The sequence below is a fragment of the Canis lupus genome, chromosome 22 (assembly GCF_003254725.2).
Source record: "Canis lupus dingo isolate Sandy chromosome 22, ASM325472v2, whole genome shotgun sequence".
Classification (NCBI taxonomy): Eukaryota; Metazoa; Chordata; class Mammalia; order Carnivora; family Canidae; genus Canis; species Canis lupus.
In genome coordinates, this window is record NC_064264.1 from 51,494,903 (window position 1) to 51,518,340 (window position 23,438).

Here is a 23,438-nt window from a genome sequence, read left to right on the forward strand (position 1 = left end):
CCAAATTATCTCTTTTAGGGAGCCTTTCTGAAATTATTCTGTACTTCCTCCATACTGCAATACCTTCATCATAACATCGTGCCATTTACTCTGAGTGTTCTTATCTCTTTTCTTCAGATCTGTACACTTATTGTGGATACAATAAAAGTCTCTCTCTCTCTCTCTCTCTCTCATTGTATTCTCAAACTTAGGTTAAGGATTGATCTTGAGAAGTTTTTTTTTTTTCTTTGAATAAATTTGAAATTAAGAGAGCCACAAATATGGGGATGGAGGAACAGAGAAAGAGAGAGAGAGAGAGAGAGAGAAGCAAAGATCCCAGTTTGGAATCAGAGAATTCTTCAAGTGGGAATGAACATTTGACCTGGACTTTGAACAGCTAATATATAGATGTGTGGAGCTTAGGTGTGATGAACACTTTGCATCTGGAAGAGCTAAGCAAAGGCACGGAGATGAAAAAATATTTGATATGTTGAAGGAATGTATTTGTTCATTTTCTTCCATCAGAGATCTTTCTCAGCTGCCTTTGAATACATCCTTGGGAAGGATTTTTTTCAAACTACTCATTTATCATTTATGATAAACACTATTGCACTTATTTTATTTTGCTCACCTATAGATATTTGGACATTATATTTTACATTGCTTTTTAAATTTTTAACATTTAAAACAACTGAAACATAAAAAGGACAAAATGAAAATCCCTCATAAATCCATCATTTGAAAATAATATCTGGTGATTTTTTATTATATTTCTTCCTACATATTTTGAGGGACTGAACTTTTTAAAAAAAATCTTGGTTTATGAATCTTCTGTGGGTATTTTGCTATTTTGTCTAGGGAAAGTCCACATTTTATGTGTGTGTGTGCACTCTGCTGCATTCTTTCAGAGACGATTTAAATGAATAGAAGTTATATTTTCCTTGTAAGCTAAGTGAGCAGTGCCACACAGCAAAATGAATGTGAACCAGGATTTGGATTCTGGCTCCATTTCCTACTAGTTGCAGTCACTTGCACAGGTTATTTGGTCTCTCTGCCCTGGTACACCCATCTGTGCAGTAAGGATCATAATGCCCACCAATTTTCTTTGCGGTGAGAAGGAGGCATAAGGAATGAAACGTGTATGGTACTGCCAGCCAAGTGGGTATCCATGCATGCCCTGTGCATGTAATGAGAAGCAAAAGATTGAAGTGTCCATCTTCAGAACAGGACAACACAATGCATCTGTCTTGGATATCTTAAAGCATTAACTGCGGAGTTTTTGGAAGGAAGTTAACATCATATGAATCCACAATTCTGTGCCTCAGAGCAGTGGCAGCTCTTCCTACAAAGCATTTAGTCTCCTCCTCACCTGGCAGCCAGGGGTTAACAAATCTTAACTACTATGAGTGTGTGGGACACATTAACATCATCCTTCCAATCTGGCTTCAGAGGTGAACAAACTGAGAGTCACTAATTAGATCATTTCCTCAGTTCACCACCGAGACACTTAGCCATGGTTTGTGTGGTCTTTCACCTGGAGAGATGACCTGGAACCCTATGCAGCCAGCGTGTGGCCAGAGAGCAAACCAGGAACTGCCAGAGTGTTTTAGCAGACAAAGAATAAGTAAGACCAAACATCCATAAACTTACTTATCAGTAGGCACATGAGAAATAATAACTAACACTGTTTATCCCCTCCTCACCGTAATGTTGAAGATGATTAAACCAGTTCTGGTACGCTGGGGGTAAATTAGCAATTGTACCTGAAGGTGAATGTAAATAATTACATAATTCTAAGCAGTTCAGTTTTGATTACACTAAAATTACAACCTGAAAATGAGAGTCATGAAAATGACTGGCAAACAGGAAAACGGTATGAAGTAAGACCATTCTAACTTTAATTAAATTATTGGTGAGTCATGTTCAATGATTGTAGACCACATGTGGACCTTCTCAAAACATCTATATTAACAATAAAAATTGTACGTGATCTGTAAGTGCATGAATTTTTTTAATCGAATAAGTCACTACTGGAAAAACATGTTTTGTCCAGAGTGAAAATCCCTAAGAACTACTCAATTTTTAGTGGTATATGATTTTAAGATTTCATAAAGAAAATATATCCACATGTTGGCTCATGTGTATTTAATTGTTTTAGTTTAATATAAACTTAATCAGAGACATCCCTCCTTTATTCCATTTACCCAGGATAGAAATAAGAAATGGACTGCTTATTGCTTTTCTTCTTTCCTCTGTGTTCCTGGATTAGCTGCTGCCCACGAGTCCAATTGAAGAAACAAGAAGGGATAATGTAGAGCCACCTCTTAATTACACAATCAGTTCACATTTCTTCAGGGAGTTCTTTGGTTCATAGCTGCAAATTGAAGGAGAACAATCCAGGTGCTGCTGGATTGTTCATATTGACAAAGGCCCCCAACCACTGACTCAAGCCCAGCCTTTCTTAGCTTGGATAGCAGGGGGATTGTCTCCAGATTACATCTTAAGTCACAGACCTCTTTTTCTGAGTTCATAAGTGTACCAGTCAGGACTGGAGGTAATTTACAGAATCTGCAGGTTGTCACTCCAGGGGTGGATGGTGAGGTGACTACCTGAGAGCCATCAGTGTGTCCAGGGTGATTTTTATAGTCAGTGTGTCTATCTTCTAGAGAAGACAAAAGAAGAGAGAAAAGGGAAAAGAGCAAAGGGCACATCATGGCTGAACTGTCTCATTTTGGGGGGAAGTCAGTAGCTTTCCTGGAAACCTCACCCAAGATTTTCTCTTATATCTCATTTATTAGAGCTGCTATGTCTAGGTCAAAAGGAGCCTGGGTAATCCAACATTTTCAGATGTGTATATTATCACCTCCCTGAAAAAAATGAGTGCCCTCCTAATATTAACAAGGGGAAAAGAATATTGGGCAGGTGATATGTAGTATCTGATACAATTAGATTTACTCATGGGTCAGTTTCCTATTTAAGAAACATCATTTCAGTATTTTAAGGAGATGTGTCTGAGAGTCCATGAATTTCACTGGCAAAGGTGTTTGTCTAGAGCAGCACTGTCCAGTAGAATTTATCAAAGATAATTGGAGTGTTCTGGATCTGCATCATTCAACACAGGAGCCACTGGCCACACGTGGCTATCAGGCACTTGAAATGGGTCTAGTGTAGCTAAGAAACTGCATTTTACATTTTATTTAATTTTAATAAATTCAAATAGTCATGTGTGCCCAGTGACTACTATATTGGGCAACATAGATCCAGAGCATCCTTGGTGAATATTTTGGTGTGGGAGAAGGGAAGAGAATAGGAAGAAAGAGCAAGGATGGGGACACCAGATGCAAGGAGTAAGTATCTGAAGAAGTGAGTGGCTCTGGAAGAGAAAATTGGATGGAAAATTACTCACCAGTGTGAAGACTTGGGAAGTCAAGCAAAGGCCAATTTAGCGTACTTCAAATGGTTCATTAGGCTGGATCTTTCTAACGTTCATTCTAGAATGATCTGTTGCACACTTATGATATGAAAATAACTTATCACTATGGATTCTGTCTCTGAGCAGACATGTTTTTACTGAATGATATATGTGCTTGATACTCCAATAGTTGTGCCACCCCGGGTGTTTCATTCACAGGCCTTAAGTGACAGCGTAGTAGAGTTGGTCTGGCAAAAGCTGACACTACTCTTAAGGTCTTTTTTTTTTTTTTTTCTCCAATTTTCAGGAACATTCCACTCAGTAGGCTGCCTTTATGGAATAGGCCTCCCTTGTCATTTTAGAAAATTGTCTCATTTTCTTCCTTCTTTACTAGATGTTCCTACTTATCTGGCTTCTCCTCCTCTACCCTAGCCCTAAATATTAGAGCTCCCTAAGACTAATTTCTCCCTCAGTGGGCTCATTCTCTTCCAAATGCTTCAAATGTTATCTGTTTTTGGAAATTCCAGCATGTATAACCTATCCCTAACCTGTGAGCACCAGATTTGTGTCCTCTACGTATGTGACCCATCTAATTGGTTGTCTTAAGAGTACCTCAGACACACAAGATTCAAAACAGAGCTGACTTTCTGCTCTCAATTGCTCCCTTCTGGAGCTTCCATATCTAACAAATAACATCATTATTTATAATATTTCTCTAACTAGAAAACTATTTCTCACTCGCCGTGTCCATTCCAACACCGGGTCCTATAGGCACTACCACCAAAGCAGATCTCCGTCTACTCTCCATCATTTGTGCCACCATCTCTGTCACCTTCCACTGGGACTCCTGCAGTTCTCTCGTTTTCCCCATGCTCAGGGCCTCCCAACACACCTTAATCTCTCCCACCCAGCTGCCAAACTGAATTTGCAAATTGTAGATTATACCGTATCACTCTCTTGCATAACACCCTTTTATGATTTTTCATTCCTCTTAGAATAAAATTGAGACTCCTTACCACGAATAAACAACTTCCTATGTTCTCATTCCTGAATATTTATCTGGCTTTGTTATTTATTCCATTTTTCTCTTACTCAGTTTTCTTTGAACACATTGACCTTTTCTTCATTGCCTGTATCATGCCAAGCTCTTTCTTATTCCAAGAACTTTTCATTAGCTTTCCTAGAACATTGGCTGTCTGGCTTCTCCTTATCCCTTGGGCGTCACGGAACTCTTCTCTGATTACTCCGGTTAGCAGTATTCTCACTGTTGAATATACCAGTACCCTCTTGAGTTCTTCCAAAGCTCAAGTGCATTTTTGTGCTTGTTGGTCCTTGTTTTCTACCCTTGTGGACTATAAGAGGCTGAGAGTAGAGCTAGTATGATGCCTGGTGCACAATATATAGTCTCTTGAATGGATGCCCATATTATTAAAGTTTATTAAAAAAAGATTGTATTAAAATCTATTTAAAATTTTTAAGTAAAGAAAAGCCATGTAAATGGCAAAGCAAAACATTTAAATACCAGTGCATTTTGACCATTGTCTAGGCTAGATGCCAATTTAATTTTGTGAAAGGATGTGATGAATGAGCTAATAAATGAAAAACAATTTCCTATTTCCTTGAATATAAATTTTATATTACATTACTTGCTGTGAGGAGCCACTTAGTTATTCTCAATGATATCCTAAGCCAAAGGGAGAATGGTTTTTTCTGCAATAGAGATTAAATGATTCCAATTATATCAAATTGATGGTAATTCTTATTAGCCAGGGTCAGTAGAAACATGAACACTTGGAAAGTCCTGAGCTTTATGTCACTGGTGCATAGAAGCTCTTTCTTACTATTTTGTGTCCCAGATTATCTGCCTCCAAAGATGGACAATTGTTTTAACATCTTAAGTAAACCTCACGCTCAGTGAATTTTTGTTTTGTTGGAGAAATCAAGATATAATTGATATAACTATATCAATTAAATTGATATAGCAATCAATTTAATAACAATTTTTTTGTTTGTAGCTCTTAGGGGACACTGACTCTAACTTAAGCCTACCAAAATACAAAAATAAAACAGAGCCATCCAAGAACTGTCCATTGTCCTTTAGTGACAATGCATTAACCAGATGACCTGTAAACATGCCCTGGATTCAGTTTTTGGTTCTTTGTAAGGATTTGCGGAGAAAAAAAAATGAGTAGAATTTTATTTAAAAACAAAAAACGATTTCAATCTATGAGTGTTTTTTTGAGGATCCACTATGTCTAAGGCAGTGTGCTTGGCACTCTGGAAGACTACAGTGATGAATCAGAAGTGATTCCTACTCTCAAGGAATTCACAGTCAAGTAATGGGTATATTTGATATGTAACTAGATACCACAAAGTGCAAGATAAAGTTCCACAATAGAAGTGAAAAATAAGGTAGTATAGAAATTCAAAGGAGGAGAAGATGAATTTCACTTGGAGATATTAGAAATATTCACAGAGGTGTTAGTCACGTTCCCTGAGCCTTGAAAATTATCAGGACCAGGCTGTGTAGGGTAGGGACAATGGATTTCTATCTTAGCAAAGGCACAAAGTCAGAAAAGCCTGGGAAATGTACACAGAGCAATGAATAGATCAGTTTAAGTCAAGAAGTATGTGAAAGGGTAGAAGAGAAGAGAGGGAGTGAGGTTGTAAAAGTAGGACAGGGGTGTATTTCAGGAACCTAAAATGTAAGCAAGGCTATGTAGGTGAACTTCATCCCATAAGCATTAGGGAGCCACACGGGGCTAGCGCTCAAGGCTGTATGTAAGTGGAGTCATGCTATGGGAAGTGGTGAGCACAAATGTTGGAAAAAGACCAGACAGAAGGTCTCTCAAAGGTTTATGATGGCGACACTGGTGGACATTCTGGAAGTAGTTTCAACAGGTTCTGGCAACTCTTTAGCAAAGAGGAGTAGGAGAGGTTCACACGTGATTCAAAATATTTTGATCTGGATGACTGGAAGGATAGTTGTGCCATTAAAAGAAATGGGCAATACAGAAGAGAAGCTGTGGGAAGGAAAACTGTATACACAGGTGTAGAAGTGTCAGTTTGGATGCTAGTAGAATACAAAGTATGCAATCAAGGAAATGGACTTCAGGAGAAATTTAGAGGCTGGAGATTTAGTCCTGTGATCATTGCCATTCTCTGAAAGCCTGTGATTTATGAATTTTTCAAAAGAGAGATTATAGAGAGATAAAAGAAGATTAAGAATAGACAATGAGGGAACACCTGCCTTCATCGGGTCAAAAAAAAAAAAAAAGTAGAAAAATAGACAAAAGAGGAGTGTTGGAAGGAGGAAGGTCCCATGTCCTGAAAACCTCTTAGGAGAGACTTTTCAAGAAGAAAGTGCCCATGAATGCCAACTGTATACCTTTAAACTATGTGGCAGTTAAAACTACCTATCATGTCTGTCCTGCTTGATTTTTGTAGCCCCTGGTGCTTAGCAAAATTCTCTAATCATAATCAGTAAAATTTTACCAAACAATTTTTGATTGTTCTGTTTGGAGAGATCTGGCTGTAAGGTAATGAACGTACAGGTGAAAGAATAAAGCATTGGTTGAAAAATAAGAAATTAAAGTGAAAGATGAGACAGTGTAATGGGATATTGGTGGCAAGCAATTAGATGGACTTCTATGCTGGTGCATGCGTAACTGTCATAAATACAATGTCATATATACACCAGAAGATAAACATCCCCAGAACCAGGTTCCAATGGCAAAAACAAAAGGAGGAAAAGAAGTCCCAGATATGAGTCTAAGCCTTATGCTGTTTTTAACATCTATACAATAAATCTACTTAAACTTATATCCGTTCTTATTATTAAGGGGAGGAGTACACAGATAAAGTAATATGATATCATTCCTATGGAAGTTAGCCTTTTGGTTTTTTTATTAGTAAACAATAGGAGAGCAATCAATAAATTCAGCAAGCCATGGTAACGTGACTAGCCTTGCAAGCTGGTCTGGATGTCATGGTGTGTACAATGAGGAAGCGCCCTAAGACTTCATGCTGATAAAAATGCAAATATGGAAGTACTTTGTATCAAGCAAGGATGATAAAATTGTATTTTATTTTGTTTTTAAAGATTTTATTTATTTATTCATGAGAGACACAGAGAGAGAGAGGCAGAGACACAGGAAGAGGGAGAAGCAGGCTCCATGCCGGGAGCCCACCGTGGGATTCGATCCCGGGTCTCCAGGATCACACCCCGGGCTGAAGGTGGCGCTAGACTGCTAAGCTACCAGGGCTGCCCCTAAAATTGTATTTTAAATTGTTGCAAGATTTCTTTATTTCTAAGACCATCTCCTATGCTACATTTGAATGTAGTATATTAATCTGGAATTCGATTGTGAAATCCTCTTAAGCAATTATATGCCAAATTGTAGAAGGGAGAGCATGTTTGCTTGATAGGAAATGAAGGCTTATGGTTTACATATTTCTTTCTTAAGAGCCGTGATTCAGCTGGATATTTATCCATCTCCCCTTCTCACTGCCCCTGTCCACCCCCCAACCCTGTGATTGCTTCGCAGGCCATGGCACATGTTCCTGTGGTCACTGCGTGTGTGAGACAGGATGGTTCGGGAAGCTCTGCCAGCACCCACGGAAGTGTAACATGACGGAAGAACAAAGCAAGAGTTTGTGTGAATCAGCAGATGGCATATTGTGCTCCGGGAAGGGTGAGTATCTCTGCCGGAGCTTGGCCTGGGTCCCTGTTCTGACACATTCTTTGTACAGCAGCATGTACAACCTTTTACAGACTGCACTTTGCAGGAATGAAAACTGTGCTGTCCTCTGCTTGTACTAGATTTCAGACTTGAGTGTTAACCACATGAAGTTTGGGATCTAAGAAAATGAGATGCTAGGGAAGGATTGGCTGAGGAAAGGTCCTCAGCAACTTGCATGCATCGTCATTGCTGAGTGACATGTAATGAATAATCATATAAAGAAGAAAAGACAACAAGATATAATGGGCAATGAATGGATCCCAAAAAAGACAAAGGAGTAATTGTTGAGTTTACATGTGAAATAGCACACCCCAGAACTGCAGAAAAGTGATCACAAGTATCTGGACTGTCAATAAGCATAGTCTGGGGCATTTCAGAGGCCAGATCATGTATGTAGATGGATGTGGGGAGGAGGGGAGGGTCGAAGGTAGGAGAAGGACATAAAGAGAAACTAGATGTTTTGTTTCACAAAAAAAGAAAGGAGTATATGGGTCCCAAAGTTCGTTCTGGCATCATTTTCTTTGGCCTAAAAATCACCATTTCCCCAACCAAATGTGTAACCTAAAAAAATTTAGGCCTGCAACATGTTTATAATTTTCAAGTTGATTGAATAGGAACTACCATCTCAATCAAACATTTGCCACAGGAGCAAATTCTAGAAGAAAAGCAGTCCTACCCACTGTCCCCTTAACTCCCCCAGAAAAGCAGAACAGATTTCCTCTGAGAAAGGATATGATAGATTAAATGTCAGATACCTTGATGTTGATATTCTTGTATTAATTCTTGAAGAGACTTTAAAATCCTGTTCTCATAGTGCATATGGGCTCATCTAGGAGGCTGTCATGTTCCTCCTGGCTGGTGCCTGAGAAAACACCAGGAAGGCTCTGGAAGCTCACCAGATTCTCAAGTAATGTTCCGGAGCTACCTTTTGTGAAACTAGATGACACGGAGTGCCCAGACTCTCTTCTTCAGCACAGCAGCTTCCTTGCCCAACAGACAGCCCCCTCCCCTTTTCAGATTAGGCACAGCTACAGGTGAAGCTATACTGTTTTCCCTCAGACACCTACCCTGTGTCCGGATTAGCACATAAATATCTTTCTGAAGAAGACACAGTGAAGCAAAGTGAATGGCTGCATAGTGATGAGGGAGGTTTTAGAAATAGGATGTGCCCCTACACAGTGGCTCTTCCTTTACCTATCCCCAAAGGCAACCCCCATCAGGCTCAAAGAGGCTTTTAGGCATAAATGCAAAGATAAAATCAGATGGAATGCTGGGACCCCATGTAATGCCAGGAAGAAGGCGGAAAATTGAAACATGCTCACTATCCACAGACAACAATTTTTGTCCTTGGTTTCCAGGAATACCGTGTTTGAGACTCTGTGTTTACTGTGCTGTGCCAAGGAGGACATGCCTTCAAGCTAATACAATGACAGCCGTCAGGTGGCAGTCGAATGAGTTTAAAGCAACCACTTTGTTCCCTGTTTGTTCTCTTATTAAATTTATTCTCATTCCAACTTCCAGATGAATCTAGCGCCAGTCTGGCCATCAGGGGCTCTCAACTCCTGGAAACTCTTGCTTTAGGTTCAAGCTCTGTTGGGAGAGCCAAAAAGGGTGAAGGAATTGTGGAGGAGGAGATTAACAAGGAAAACAGGAAAGGAGGTAGAGATGGATTTACCTTCCAGGGGGAAGCAGAAGAGGAGAAAAGAAATGTTATCTGATTCGAAGGCAGTATCCTGCAAATAACAAAGCAGTGAGAATGATGAACCTGTCTGAATTAGATCTCTTCTTTCTGAGTGTAGCTCCAAACACAGAGCCCTAAAGGTTAGATTTTTTTTTTTAGTTGGTTTTCCATAATGGAATTATCATTGGAATAAGGATAGTAACTTTTCACAGAAACTCTACAGAATGATGATGCCCAGTCACATTAAAACATTAGTGTGCTCATTTCAATTTGTTTACTTTAAAAAGCAGCTACTTTGGGACTGTGTGTGCACGTGTGTGTGTGTGTGTGTGTATTTATTAGACCCACTATTGAATCGTTAACCTTTTCCACAAGCAGGCCTTGGTTAAGTCATGTTCAGTTGTAGGTATAGGAAGAAAACACAAAGCCGTGCTCACCCATGTAGCAAATACCAGTCTGTCATTTCCTACACGGAATTTCATACAAAAAGGAGCCGTTTCTTTGGAAGAAATGAACATTCCTTTTAAAGCCATTACTTTCTGAGGAGAGTCTCATTTTTCAGCATCATAAATGTAGAAAATGCAAAAAAAAAAAATAAGTTGACTAAATATTGCCCCAAAGACATTTCCTCAAAACAAAACAGAACAAGGAATCTCTCTCTAGTTAATGCCTTTTCGAATTGTTTGCTTTGGGTGATGGAAATATATCCAAAGATCAATGTAGAGTTGAAAGTATATTTGTCTAAGCTGTTTATCCTTCTGTGAGTAGAGAGTTTTAGAGTCATTAAACTTAGAATGTAAAAGCTGCTTGGAGGCTGTACTTTTTAAGGCTGGTGTTAGTGGCGACGGTGGGCATTCCTACTGTTGGCAGCAGCTGGCTGTGGCTTCTTTCCTTCTGTTCTAATCAGTGCTGGATTATAGAGGAAGAAAGGAGCTCAAACCAAGATCATGAAACTGTAGGCCCAGAAGACAGCAGGGGTGCCACAGTTCTTCCTGTCCCCATGGAGGGTACCACTCCACCCCCACCCAAAAACCACAGGAAAAGTAGTCCAGAAAGTAGACTAATGGTCTTCTAACATGGTGGTGGCATGTTAGAGAAGTCTGTGCCAGGGGACTTGACTAGGACCAGGTATTTCTTGATCTCATGGGCTTGGCAGAGTTCCATAAACTTTTTCTCAAATTTGCAAAAGAAAACCCTGCCCCCTGATGATCACAGAAGAAGTTGGAGCCTTTCTCTTTCTCCAAATATGAGACAGGCGTGAGCAATAAGCCTGAGGTCACATGGATGCTGGGTAGTGGCCCAAACTGCCAGCTAAATGTTTCCACCAGAAAGACAAGTCTGGAACATGTACTTCCCGTGAGCTGTGAATAAAGTTGTCACCTCAGGAGACGATGAAGAAATAGCGTTTTATTTCTTTACAAATTGATAGCCAAGACAATAAATCACTCCATAGAAAAATTTAAAACAAGATACATTGTTGTGACCTTCATAACAGATGGAGTAGTTAGTACAATAGTGAAAACTGCCTGCTGGGATGTCAGGTTGCAGCATTTTGTCAGGCTTGATGAACGAAAAAGAAAGTCCAACTTTATTAATGGGGCAGCTAACAAAGGTGCCTCGCCCTTAAAATCAAATTGTTTCTGTGAATAACCAGAGGGATGAGCTTAGAGCCAGGTCTCCCCTGAGTTTAGCCACCTTTGCGGAATACGTGACATGGTTCATAGGCTTTGTTCATAGGTTCATTTGTTTATCCGGATTTTACCTTCATAACTTCAACTTAGATCCAGGTTGTCACCTGTAATCCTCTTAAAGATGCTGTAGTGTGACAATGACTGTAGTTGTGTATCACTGGATGCCTCCCTAAACTCTCTCAAGGATACATGCAGAGTCTCGCATCAGCCATGGAAGTCACAGTGGGCATGCCCACCCGTCATCCCCTTTCACCCGGGCTAATTGTCTTCCATCCCTAGGAAAGGGAAAGGGTACTAGTTGCGCTTCAAAACCTGGCTATAGCCCAGCATTCCAGTTCCTTCACCCGATGTGGCTATCCTGTCAGAGCTGTGAGAACATAACAATTCATTTTTTGAAACTATATGAAAGTTTTTCCTGTGAGAGGCATGATGGATAGGTAGGTAGGTAGACAAAGAACAGACTGAATCTGAATGAAATCTTGGGATAACTTATTTCTGATCCATGTGGCCCTGGGCAGCTCCCTTATCCCGTTGGTACTTCCATTTTCTCCTCTTTCAAGAAGGCAGAAGAATTTCATTTCTTTCCCTTTCTTAAGTCCTAAGGATGCTTTGAAGACAAATGAGAAAATGTGGCTGGCTCCCCAGGAATGGAAGCCAATAAGAAGCAAAGAAGGGAGATCAGAGCTTTCTTGGGGGTCCTTATACTGAGAAAGCAAGTAAGTGGGTTAGTGATGTTGTGGTCCTGGTCCTGAGCTTACTACCTGAGAACTCCTGCCAAGATCAGCCAGCTGCTCCCAATGGCTGGACTGGTCTCATGGGTATGAGTGGCTCCTGGCCAGCTGAGCTAAACAGTTGGTCACCTTTTGGCTGTCGTGAACCCTATGTCTGTGGGATAGAATCCTTTCCCTCAGTTTTTCCCTTTACAGAGACAGGCAGTTTGACCTCTTGTTATCAATGAAAACAGCCAGACCACTCTACAACAAAGGCTATAAAGGTCCTAATAACTATCCCACTGTGTTATTATTACACGCATGGCTATTCCTAGTTTCACAAGCCACAGAAGAATTTCCGACCTCTAAGATACACTGGGAATTGGCAAACAGGAAGGAACAACACAGCTGGGGGAAGATGCTGACCAAGAAAAGCTAGTTTTCACAGCACATACAAAAATCAATCCGCATTTTTCATTCTAGGTCTTTCAGTAACTAGTAGACTTTTGAGAACTGGAATTGACTTGTCAAATGGTCTGTCAATGTATACCATATTAACTTCAGCTGAGCTTATCAGTTTTAGGAAAATACTTTGATATGGCCTGAAGCTAAGCATTTCAGAAGCTAGAGCAGTGATTAGAATAGTTTCAGAGCCAGGTGGATACGTTTAAAAATGAAGTGTAAGATCTTTTCACGAATTGCGACAAAATAAAAAAAGATATGCTAGGTGTGATACACAAATATCATGGACATATAAAGACATTTGCATCTGCTTCTTTGTAGAAATAATTTTGCAGTGTGAGGGAGGCACTATTTTAGAAACAACTAAAAACACTCAAATTCCTCAAATAATTAATCTTCCTCTATTCATGGAAATACGGCGCTGAATATGGTGCCTTCTGAGGAAATTGCAATAAAGGGTCAATGAAATGCCCCAAGTTTTCTCTGTTGTAGATATATCGTTAACCATTTGCTAATGAGTAGTATGTTGAACATTTCTGTGCTTAAGAAAAAGGAAAGAAAATCTATAAAGCCAAGATAAATAGATTTCTAAACTAAGGAAGAACTGTACCTGCAAGTGGCCAAGAAGGAGCCACCATCCCTCACAGACTGACCAGGAGGCTCAGCTCACAGGTCCTATGCAGCCTTCCAGCCACTCATCAGAAGCGAAAGTTGTCTAGATTGTGCTCAAGAGCGTGTAGATCATTCTAGACCCTCAGGAAAAGCATCAAGACTAAATGAAATCATGCTGTAGTTAAGCAAGAACTTAATCAGTGAAAACACAGTTGTCAGCCTATCACTAATTCTGACTACTCCCTTACCTTGAGAAGGGTGACAAGGCATTTCACACATTTAATTTGGCCGTTGGGGATTCTTGTAGCTAAAAGCACTTGCCAGTTTCCACATGAAATATCACAAAGTGACTAAGGGATGAGACCCATTTATTTGAATCCTTTCATGATATCTATGACAAATATAATATTCCTTTCTCTAGCTACTTTTATCTCCTGGCTTGCTAACTTATTTTTCATCATTGTGTTTCACATAGGCACTAAGTAATGATCGACCCCTACCCCCCTCCCAATCCATCTTGCATTAGCCAGTCTAGAATTTTGTTAAATTATCACAATACTTTTTCTACCTCACATTCTCTTAAGGTGATATTTGACCTGAAAAATTTAGTGATACCCCTCATGTAGTAAAAGGAAATCACGTTGGGAAGGAACAACCAAGCCAAGGAAATAGAAGAAGGGGAAGTCCTTTTTATGTGTTTCTTTTTTAGTTTTAAAGTTGTCTTTACTGCCGCTATAGAAGTAATTTTGCCATGTGAGGGTTTTTTAGCCTGTCATGTCGGGACATGGAGGGTTTATTCTTTTTGTGAGACCATTTAATTCATGTGTTTTCTTTTCTTTTAAATATACCACTCATAAAATTGGTTTTCAGTATACCAAAATATTTTTAATAGCAGAAGAGGAAGTTTTTTATTAGGTAGGAAGTAAAAGGAGGAGAAATGGGTGAAGTATTGAGGAAGTTGGTTACACCCAGAGCCTCATAGAAGATAAACTTCTGGGGGGAGATTAGAGCTCTCCTTGACCATGGCAGGGGGGTCCCGAGAGTGAGGTCCCGTAAGTCAAATACCTACGAGTGGTCATGTGTGCATTTCAAGCACTTTAACGAGCCATCCAATATGCACATGTGCCCCCCCCCCTTTAAGAAATCATGTAGACAAAATTCCAAAACTAGAAGCACAATAATGTAGTAGTAATTTTGGTTATAAAATGCATCTTTATTTAATAGAACTTACCGTTCAGTTCCTTTAAAGAGCAGATGCTTTTAAAACATGATTCAATTCAGGGGGAAAAAAAGAGAAAAAAAGCATCTGTTTTTGAACACCTTTTTGGAAGGCCATCTATAAGAATCAGCACACTCTGCTCTTACTGACATTTCAATGAGACTGGGCCACGGAACATTTGCTAAGGCTAATTGCAACTGTCTAGATCCATAATGAAGCCTTTCCTGGATGACCTTTATGAATTGTGGTAAGTAAAGCTCCCCTCTGAGCAACAGGCTCTTCGATAAACTTTTACCTTTGAAAGATGGGTTTTTTAGAAGCCTGTTGTCTGTGCTCGTTGACGGTGTACTACTCTAGACAGAAACCTTTAGTTATGCGGTGACAGCAAGTAATGCCCTTTGTGATTGCAGGTTCTTGCCACTGTGGAAAGTGCATTTGCTCTGCCGAAGAGTGGTATATTTCGGGAGAACTCTGTGACTGTGATGACAGGGACTGTGACAAGCACGACGGCCTCATTTGCACAGGTGCGCTGTGACCTGTGCGGGTTGCTCTGCACCTCGTCCCGGCCCCCGTTTGTGAGAAAGTCCAACAGCACCGGTGGCTGTGTAGAAGGTGCTATTCTCCCAATTACTGAGTCCTGGGAAGTGGTTCTAAAGTACATGTGCTCAACATGTTACAGGGGAAATAGAGATGCAGACAAAGCCCAGCTGGAATGAGACAGGGCGGTCACTACTGAATGGATACAACTTAGTTGGTGGCACCAAGTAGCTGCCAGGAATGGTTTGAAAGATCAGATTTCCCATAGCTGTTTAATGAGATAATACTGAGGTGGCTGCACCATAAAATCTGCAGAAGATGAATGGAATGGCTTTTGATTATGAACGGCTAGGGTTGATAATAACATATTTTAACTTGGTGCGCTTTGATCATAATGATGACTCCTTTGTGTATTTTCTTGCAGGGAATGGAATATGCAGCTGTGGGAACTGTGAATGCTGGGATGGATGGAATGGAAATGCATGTGAAATCTGGCTTGGCACAGAGTATCCTTAACAATTCCATGGGAGAGGACTGGAGTCTTACTTTTCTAGGCCATTAGAACATATAAATGCAAAGGAAACCATGTATAATCACCACTAGGACAGGTCAAACAGACTATTGTATGTTTTTCTGTCTCTGAATGCCTGCATGAAGTCTGGGTACCCATTAAAAAAAATGAGTTAAGCAAAGTCTGATGTAAATAACGCCAGAAAGAATTTTTCTTCCAGAATTTACATCAGTGGTTCTCAACAAGGGTGACTTTGCCACCCGGAAGACACTGGGCAAGGTCTACAGACAATTTTGATTGTCACACTGGGTGGGGTGGGAGGATGTGCTTACAGGCCTCTAATGGGCAGAGGCCAGGGATGCTGCTAAACATCCTACGTGCACAGGACGGCCTCCATGACAGAAGGTTATCTGACTCCAAGTGTCACTGGTGCCAGAGTTGAGAAACGCTGAATTACATGGTTGTTAGACCTGCAGAGTCCTCACAAAAAAAAAAAAGACCATGTTAGAATCTAAGGAAATGACCCCACATAAAGCCATTGATCATATTTTTTTCAGGATTCCCTGTCACTCAGCATTTCCATATGGAGCAATAAAGACAGACTACACAGAAGGGGCAATGTCAGGGCGCAGGAGGCCAGATCTTTCTTTTTAAAGAAAAAGACTGGTCAGTGTTAGCCAGTAAGTCATTCATCTGGTCTCACTTTAAATTCACAGAACACGATCCTCTTAGGAAGGAAGTATGAAAAGTGTACAATTTAACATTTTTAATAAATAGTGACAGAAGTTGCTTACAATCTGTGTCAATATGTATTTACCTACTGCTAATTAAAAACAAAAAAATAAATTGGTAGTCAGGGGCATCTCCTGTTATGAGTTTTTTAACTGGGCAGGGGTTTAGGTGTACAAGGAATCTGATTTTTCACTATTTAAATTACTCCATGGTAACTTGCCTTTTAAAAAGACAGTATCTAATTGGATCTAGGTTGGACCTGAAATATGCATTCGTTTCCCTTAAAAGACTTTTATTTCTAAGGATACATTACTTGCTGCAAAAGTAGGGTCATGCAAAGAAGTCAAGAAGAGATACTGTGATCAAATGATACCAGTCTCAAAGCTTGGAGGATAAAAACAACATCTAGAAATGTCTTAAGTAGAAATTACAAATATTGACTCAGCGATAGGAACAAAATGTTTATTTTCTTAATGGTGAAATTTTGTTCTGTATGAAATTCACATTGAATTATGAAAATGTACAATAATTAGGACTTCCCTTACATATTTACAGTTAAATCTACTTACACACATTAGTTTAGGCAACCTTTAATTATTTGGAGCTAAAAAAACCCACTTTTTTTCTAAATGTGAATTATATTTTGTAAAATCCTACAATAATGTAACAAAACCATTTCCGCATTGTTTAAGATGAAAATTTTTACTTGGAAATTTTACTTAATGATGTAAATATTCTAGAGTCATGGCTTGGACTTTATAAGTCAAATCACCAAAAATAAGGAAAATATGCATCTGCCGAGTTACTTAAAAATTTAATATTGAAAATTATTTAAGAGAAAGTTTATTTGATGCTGACTTTTATTGTACTAATAGTGTTCTCACACTTTAATAGGTTTATAAAATTGTTATCTCTATCCTGAGATTATGGAGTGCAACCATATTAGTTGTATCTCTATTGTTGAGTATGTCCATTGATATATCAGTTTTGTAAAATGAGGGAAATATAAGCAGTTAAGAAATAATATAGATTATATTCTTTCCTCCTCTGTAATCATTTTAAGCCTTAAACAAACCTGGTATAATAGATCAGTAGCACTTTTGATGACTTGATGATGCACCATCATCAGAACTCACTTCATATCTAGCCATTTAATACAAATGACATTCAGCTTCTCCTCCTGCAGAACTCTGCTTTCTATAAAGGACCAGAGAGTAAATATTTTAGACTTTGTGGGCCACATACATCTCTGTTGCATCTTCTTCTCTGTTTTTAATACTTTATAAAAAGGGTAAATAGCAAACAAATTTGGAGCTCTTGGGCTATACAAAAACAGTCTGTCCTGGACTTGGCTCCCAGCAAAGCAGTACTCTATCAACCTGTGCTCTACTGGAGCTCCCCTTAATTTCCTCTGTCTTATCAAGTAATCCTGGGTGTGTCTCATTTTTCTTGTGGTTCTCTACATTTGTTATCTCTTTTATTAATAGCTACAACAAAAGGGCTTCTCTTTCAATATTTTCATAAAAGAAAATTGTCTTCAGCATTTATGTTTTTTTAAGAAAAAGTTTCTAGATGGAGAAATTATTATACTAGAAAGTTCCAAATGTGATTTGTTCAAATTTTTGGACAAGGCTGAAAATATATTACAGTCAGCTATCTTCTGGGTTCATTTAGCTACAAATTATTGAACTGAAACTGAGTTATAGTGTAAGTCAACTGGTACCTAATCTCTAATGAATATTTTTCTTTTAAAACAGAAATAATTTCTTTCTACTTCTTTCTGTCTGCTATATTTCATATGTGTGTATATGATTTTGACTCTAGCAATGCAATTATCAGTAGACCTATTAAGAAGTTATTTAATTTACATGTTTAAGTTGGAAAAAATAAAATACAGTTACATGTAAAGACATAAATCTTACTCTTTTTCACTGTGACTTTGTATTTTGACTTTTAATTCCCTTACTAAGATAAAAACTCCTCTTTCAAAAAAAAAAAAAAAAAAAAGGTAGGGCAGGACCAAACTTGTAAGAGGGGAAGGGTAAATATGCAAAGCTCATTGGCTTGTTTGAGTTTGTGTGAAGTTACTGGGAGATTAACGTTGGGAAGGATGAGACATGTTTGCAGCTGGTGTTGGCACTCACCCTGCTTGTTGGCAAACCATTACTGAGGAATTCTTCCACAAGGACTTTTCAATAAAATTCGACTAAGGTCCTAAGACCCAAAAGGATAATAATTATATCCCATTTTCTTCCTGTACCCCTTGAGCTAATCTAGATTCCTGTAGCACCTTGAAAGGAATGGCCTCCACCACTTCAAATGCAAACACAATCTCTGTTAGCAAACATCAGGATTAGACTAAATGATACAGAAAACCAAGAAAAAATAAAAAATCACAACTCAGCCTTCATTTACAGACTCACTATCAAAACTCTGAAGCCCACCCAGTACCCAAGAGTCAACAGGCCCTGTATGCCCCCTTGTAAACTAAAAAACTTAAGCTAGGAAATATATTTTACTCCAAGGTAATAGTTTGCATCTGAAAGTGGGTATGTCTGCATTTAGCCAATTGCTTTCCCTGGAAATAGTCTTGTTCTGAAACAAAATTGAAAATAGGTTTCAATTATTTTGTTTCCTTCTAAAATGGATTTATTAGCCAATCCAGTCTGTCCTTCAAACATTAGTTCTCCCTGTAATGTTAGGAATAAAACCTTGAATGAAATGATATGTGGCTAACATAAAGAACAAGAAATTTTGTTGTTGTTGTTTTGTTTTATGAAAGAAAATCAAATCTACTATTTGTTATCTCAAAAACATCTGTTTTAGTCATTGAGCAACTGGCTGAGTGTGTTAAAAATATTTACTTTGCTCACTCTCCAAAAGGTAAGCAATTAGAAGCACTGTAGCAGGAGTCTTGTAGGCCTATTGTGGGGCTTCTAAAGCCACCTCTTGTCCCCACTCAGGGCAGGCAAACATTTAGAGCAAGAATCTCTAAATTCTGCAGGATTTGGAATGAAATGTTGCTCAGTACCATTTTACTCTTTACATAGGGTGCACCATCTGCATCTCTTCTCTAATATTTTCCAAGTAAAGTTGTAGCAAAACATTTTAGAAAGCAAACTTAAAAGTGGTGTCACCTGGAATATCAAAACAACAAACATTCCCGAGCATTGCTGAGTAATGGGTGAAGCCATCAGCTACGGTAACAAATCAGTAGAAATCATCCTCCCCTACCAGATATGCATGCAAAAGGAATGTGACATTAGAGACTCGATGCAACTGACATATGTACATGGAGGTACAAAACACACGGTCTGTAGATACAAATGAATTCCATCAGATTTACTATACAGAACACCAATGATGACAGATTGCACTGCTTAACAACAGCAAACTTAATTGTTGAGGGGGGAAAATGTGGAGTCTTATCCCAGAAAAAGAGCAAGAGAGGTATCATCAAAGAGCTAAAATTTTCTTTGGCATGGTAAAGGGGGACATTGAGTGTACCAACTTATTTACATGACATTTCTCTATATTTGTGGATGAAGCAATGCCATTTTGTTACATAAAGTTGTTTGATGTTTTGTAATATGCCTTCATATCAATATTTTATTCAATATGTTGTATTTGTGAATACAACAAATGGTATTAAACACAGAAACTGTACAATGCAGACAAACTCTTTGTATGTAAATTGAATAGTACATACCAACAGTTCTTGATACACAGGTCCCTACTACATGCAGTTCATCGGTGCTGTCCTCGTCCCATGCAACAGGTGAGACCAGACACAAAGGAAACGATCTAATTTACAAATAACAAGGACCCGTCTGCAATATGTCTAAACATATATTAGAAGAAAGTATTTGACATCCATTCATAGGGATAAATGCCCTCAGAGACAACTCATATAAAAGAAACAAAACAGAGGTGCACATTTACATAAATCTCATTTACAAAAATAAATCTTGTCTTCATTTTAACCAATAAACAGCCTTGCAAGGAGGGGAAAAAAAAAAACAAAAACAAAAAGTGAGTAGGGCTGATTGCCAAAAACAAATACGTGGGGTTGTTTGATGTGTGTGTGTGCGTGTGTGTGTGTGTGTGTGTGTGTGTGTTGGGGCAAGCAGTGTCTATAAGCCCATCTAATTGGAATGTCAAGTTAAATAATTCAGTTTGCCATAGACTATAGAATACATGTCTTTCCTAAATAATTGGTTAGTGAAATTCATCTAATGGTTTTTAACTCACCCTGTTGAAAACGATAGGCTTTAAAATGCTGTCACAAGAAATCAAGAATGGTCGAAGGAATCATTTTGTTGTATTCATACTTTAGCATTATTGACAATAAATCTACTCAAACATTATGCTAACTTTTTATTTATTAAAATGAAATCCAATATGAAAATGAAATAAGCATAAACAGTTAAATTTATACTAAATCTTTAATCAGCTAAGCAGGCCAAAATTTTTTAATGCCGGGCAAGGGCTGTCATGGAGACTTAGGAACGCAGTGGCAAAATAATTTCCCAGGAAATAACAGTGCAGATGGGGCGGGGGGGGGGGGGGGGGGGGGCTGGCGACTGGGTCAGCCTTCTGCATGGAAATAATCATAAGAGGCCAGTACATGATCCCACATATAGTTTTCTATAAATGAGGTTCAGTTTGGTCTCAGTTAACTCTTCTGAGGAGGAAACATTGAATTTTATTAAGTTATACACAGAGTTAACAAATATATTTCCAAACAGTTTCGTCTTAAACATTTTGAAACTCTCCGTATCCCATAGCGAACGTTTTGCATGGTTTCTTCCTTGTGCAATCAACGATTCATGGCCTTTCTTAGCGGTTGTCTTCCCTAAGCTCGGACTTAGGCAAAAGGAAATTAAGAAAGCAAAATCAAACAAAAGCAAATCGATGGCGTGGACCAAAAACCTGATGTTTGAACGTGTTGGTTTGCCTTTAATTTGATCCAGGAGAATTCAACAGACTGCATTCTGAGCTCATGGCAAGGCACCTCTACCCCAGCTACTGGGCAACCGGGGCCCCAAGAAGCTGAGTTACAGGTATGGAGTGGTGAGATACACAGTACCTGACTCAGCATGCTGAGCTAAAAAAAATAGTTTTTCCTAATATGTCCAGTTTAAAAACTTGTCATTAAACACCAAAAATATTAAAGTCTAATTTTATAACTAACGTTTGCATTGCTGCTGCAGAAAAGAACACAACAGCCGCCTTGCCCATGCTCTGCTGAGTATGAGTGGAACGCAGCCAAAACCGGGGATGGCATTCAGTTCGGTTCATTAAAAACAGGTAGGATTATATCTGAAATGGATTTAGGTAGCGCAACTCTTGTAGGTTGTAATCATTGAATTTTCTTTTCTTTTTTTTTTTCTTTTTTCCAAATAATGAGGATCAGTAGATGAAAAATGAACCTTAATCAGGCCTACAAGGCCTACAGAGTTCTTTGGACCCACTTTCTCAAAAACCAGTGGGTCTTGCTCGCTGGGCAAGGCAAATGTTACCATTACCAGTAAGCTTGTGATATGTATAAAACACACACACACACAAAGAAACTATAGGGGGGTGTCAAACACGTATCGTAGAGAGCTTCCCCCCTGGGACTGTGTTTGACCCATTTCTCACCCCGGCAACGCCAACCTCAGGAGCACGGTATCTGCTACTGGATAGATCGTATATGTGTGTTTAATCGATAGTGGGAGCCGGAGACAACACTCTTAAATCTTTATAGATGCAATTTGTAATAATAGGTTTAGAAGGCTTCCTGATTCCCTGATCGCTCTCCGAACTAGGCCAACTGCAACATTTAAGATTTAGAGGAATACAATTCCTGCAAAAGGTCACAGACAGTGGCGCGAGCAGCCCTGTAAAAACGGGGAGAAGAGAAATCCATAATAGCACAGGTTTACAGCGTCTAACTAGAAATTACTCAATAGTATTCGTGTGCTACAAAATTGAACTTAAACACATGGATTTCGCTGAAACAGGACTCAAAAAGGATTATGGGTAGCTGTCAGCAGGCAAGGTATCGAGTGTACTTGTGAAGTATGTCATTCACATGAAGTGTCACGGTCACAGAAAAGATATTAAAAAGGCATTCCATATCTGGTAGGGCATTCCATGGTCTGAGTTTAGCTGGTTATCCAGGTGTCTTCTTGTTCTGGGGGTGCAACAGGTTGAGATTTATCCACTTGCAACCAAGAAGTTCGAGACAGCCAAGAGCAAGCATGGGCTTACTTCCAGCTGCTCCTCAGCCACAGGAGCAGGAATGTCTGGCAAGGATAAATCACTCAACTGTGCTCAGGACGAGTAAGTCACAACACCTGTGAGGATCTGGCTATGTCGTCTTACTTTTGTTGACTGGTTTGCCTCCATTCATTATTGCAGACGCACTTGTGCTTTTACTCGGCGTCACCCCGGCCTTCGGGACCGTTTCTCCAACGTCATGCAAAGATGGTTCTCGGTACATGGCAACTGAGGACTGGGCAGGAGGGCATGAAGAAAGGAGAGAAGGAGACATTACGTGGTTAGGTTCAAGGATGGCCTGTCCTTATACACCTGTCCTGTCTTCCCCGGAGTAGAGTGACCCCGTGTAGAGGGAATTCCTGCATTAATGCAATAATTTCCCACCCCCCGGCCCCCAATGGAAATCACTTCCTTCACATTCTCTGGTTTATAGAACTAAAATATGTACATGGGTGTGGGTGGGTTTTTGTCTAAGAGAGAAGGTTTAAATAGGAGCTACGGCCTCTTTGTGGGCCTCGGATATGAAGCATGCATGTGCATGCACGCACACACACACACAGTGTGGGGGACTCAGCTCTTAACCTAGTTCTTTGGACAGGCTAGGAAAATTCAGACTTCCTTTCCAGGGCACACTGAAATCAACCCCTGAACCTCATCTTTTCATCCCCATCCATCTTTTCGAGTTTGGGTATGTACACTCTGGATCATTACATTAGTTTTCTCACAAGTGGTTCAAAAGCAACATAATCACACTACTGTCAACTTCAAAGCTATCCCAAGCAAAGACCAAGAACTCACTTTCTTTAAACCAGGGCCTCCTGGACCTCACTCCTTAGATCTCCTCTCCCTCAGTCTTGGAAACTGAAGGCATGTGTGGGGCATTTTG

At 39.4% G+C, this 23,438-nt stretch overlaps 2 protein-coding genes across 10 annotated transcripts in view; one reads left to right on the plus strand and one right to left on the minus strand.

Moving 5' to 3' along the window:
- Positions 1–18,204, plus strand: part of ITGBL1 (integrin subunit beta like 1) — a 212,719-nt gene extending 194,515 nt beyond the window's left edge. Inside the window, exons 9-11 of the mRNA XM_025441198.3 lie at positions 7,939–8,085; positions 14,919–15,032; positions 15,470–18,204. Coding sequence (XP_025296983.1) covers positions 7,939–8,085; positions 14,919–15,032; positions 15,470–15,561 — 353 coding nt within the window. The 3' untranslated portion in view covers positions 15,562–18,204. The remainder of the gene's footprint in view (positions 1–7,938; positions 8,086–14,918; positions 15,033–15,469) is intronic.
- Positions 18,205–20,970: 2,766 nt separating this feature from the next.
- FGF14 (fibroblast growth factor 14) overlaps positions 20,971–23,438 on the minus strand; it is a 604,690-nt gene continuing 602,222 nt past the window's right edge. For all 9 annotated transcript variants that reach the window (XM_035704628.2, XM_025441199.3, XM_035704627.2 and 6 more), the window contains one exon: positions 20,971–22,780. In XM_035704628.2, the coding sequence (XP_035560521.1) occupies positions 22,644–22,780 (137 nt within the window). In that variant the 3' untranslated portion in view covers positions 20,971–22,643. The remainder of the gene's footprint in view (positions 22,781–23,438) is intronic.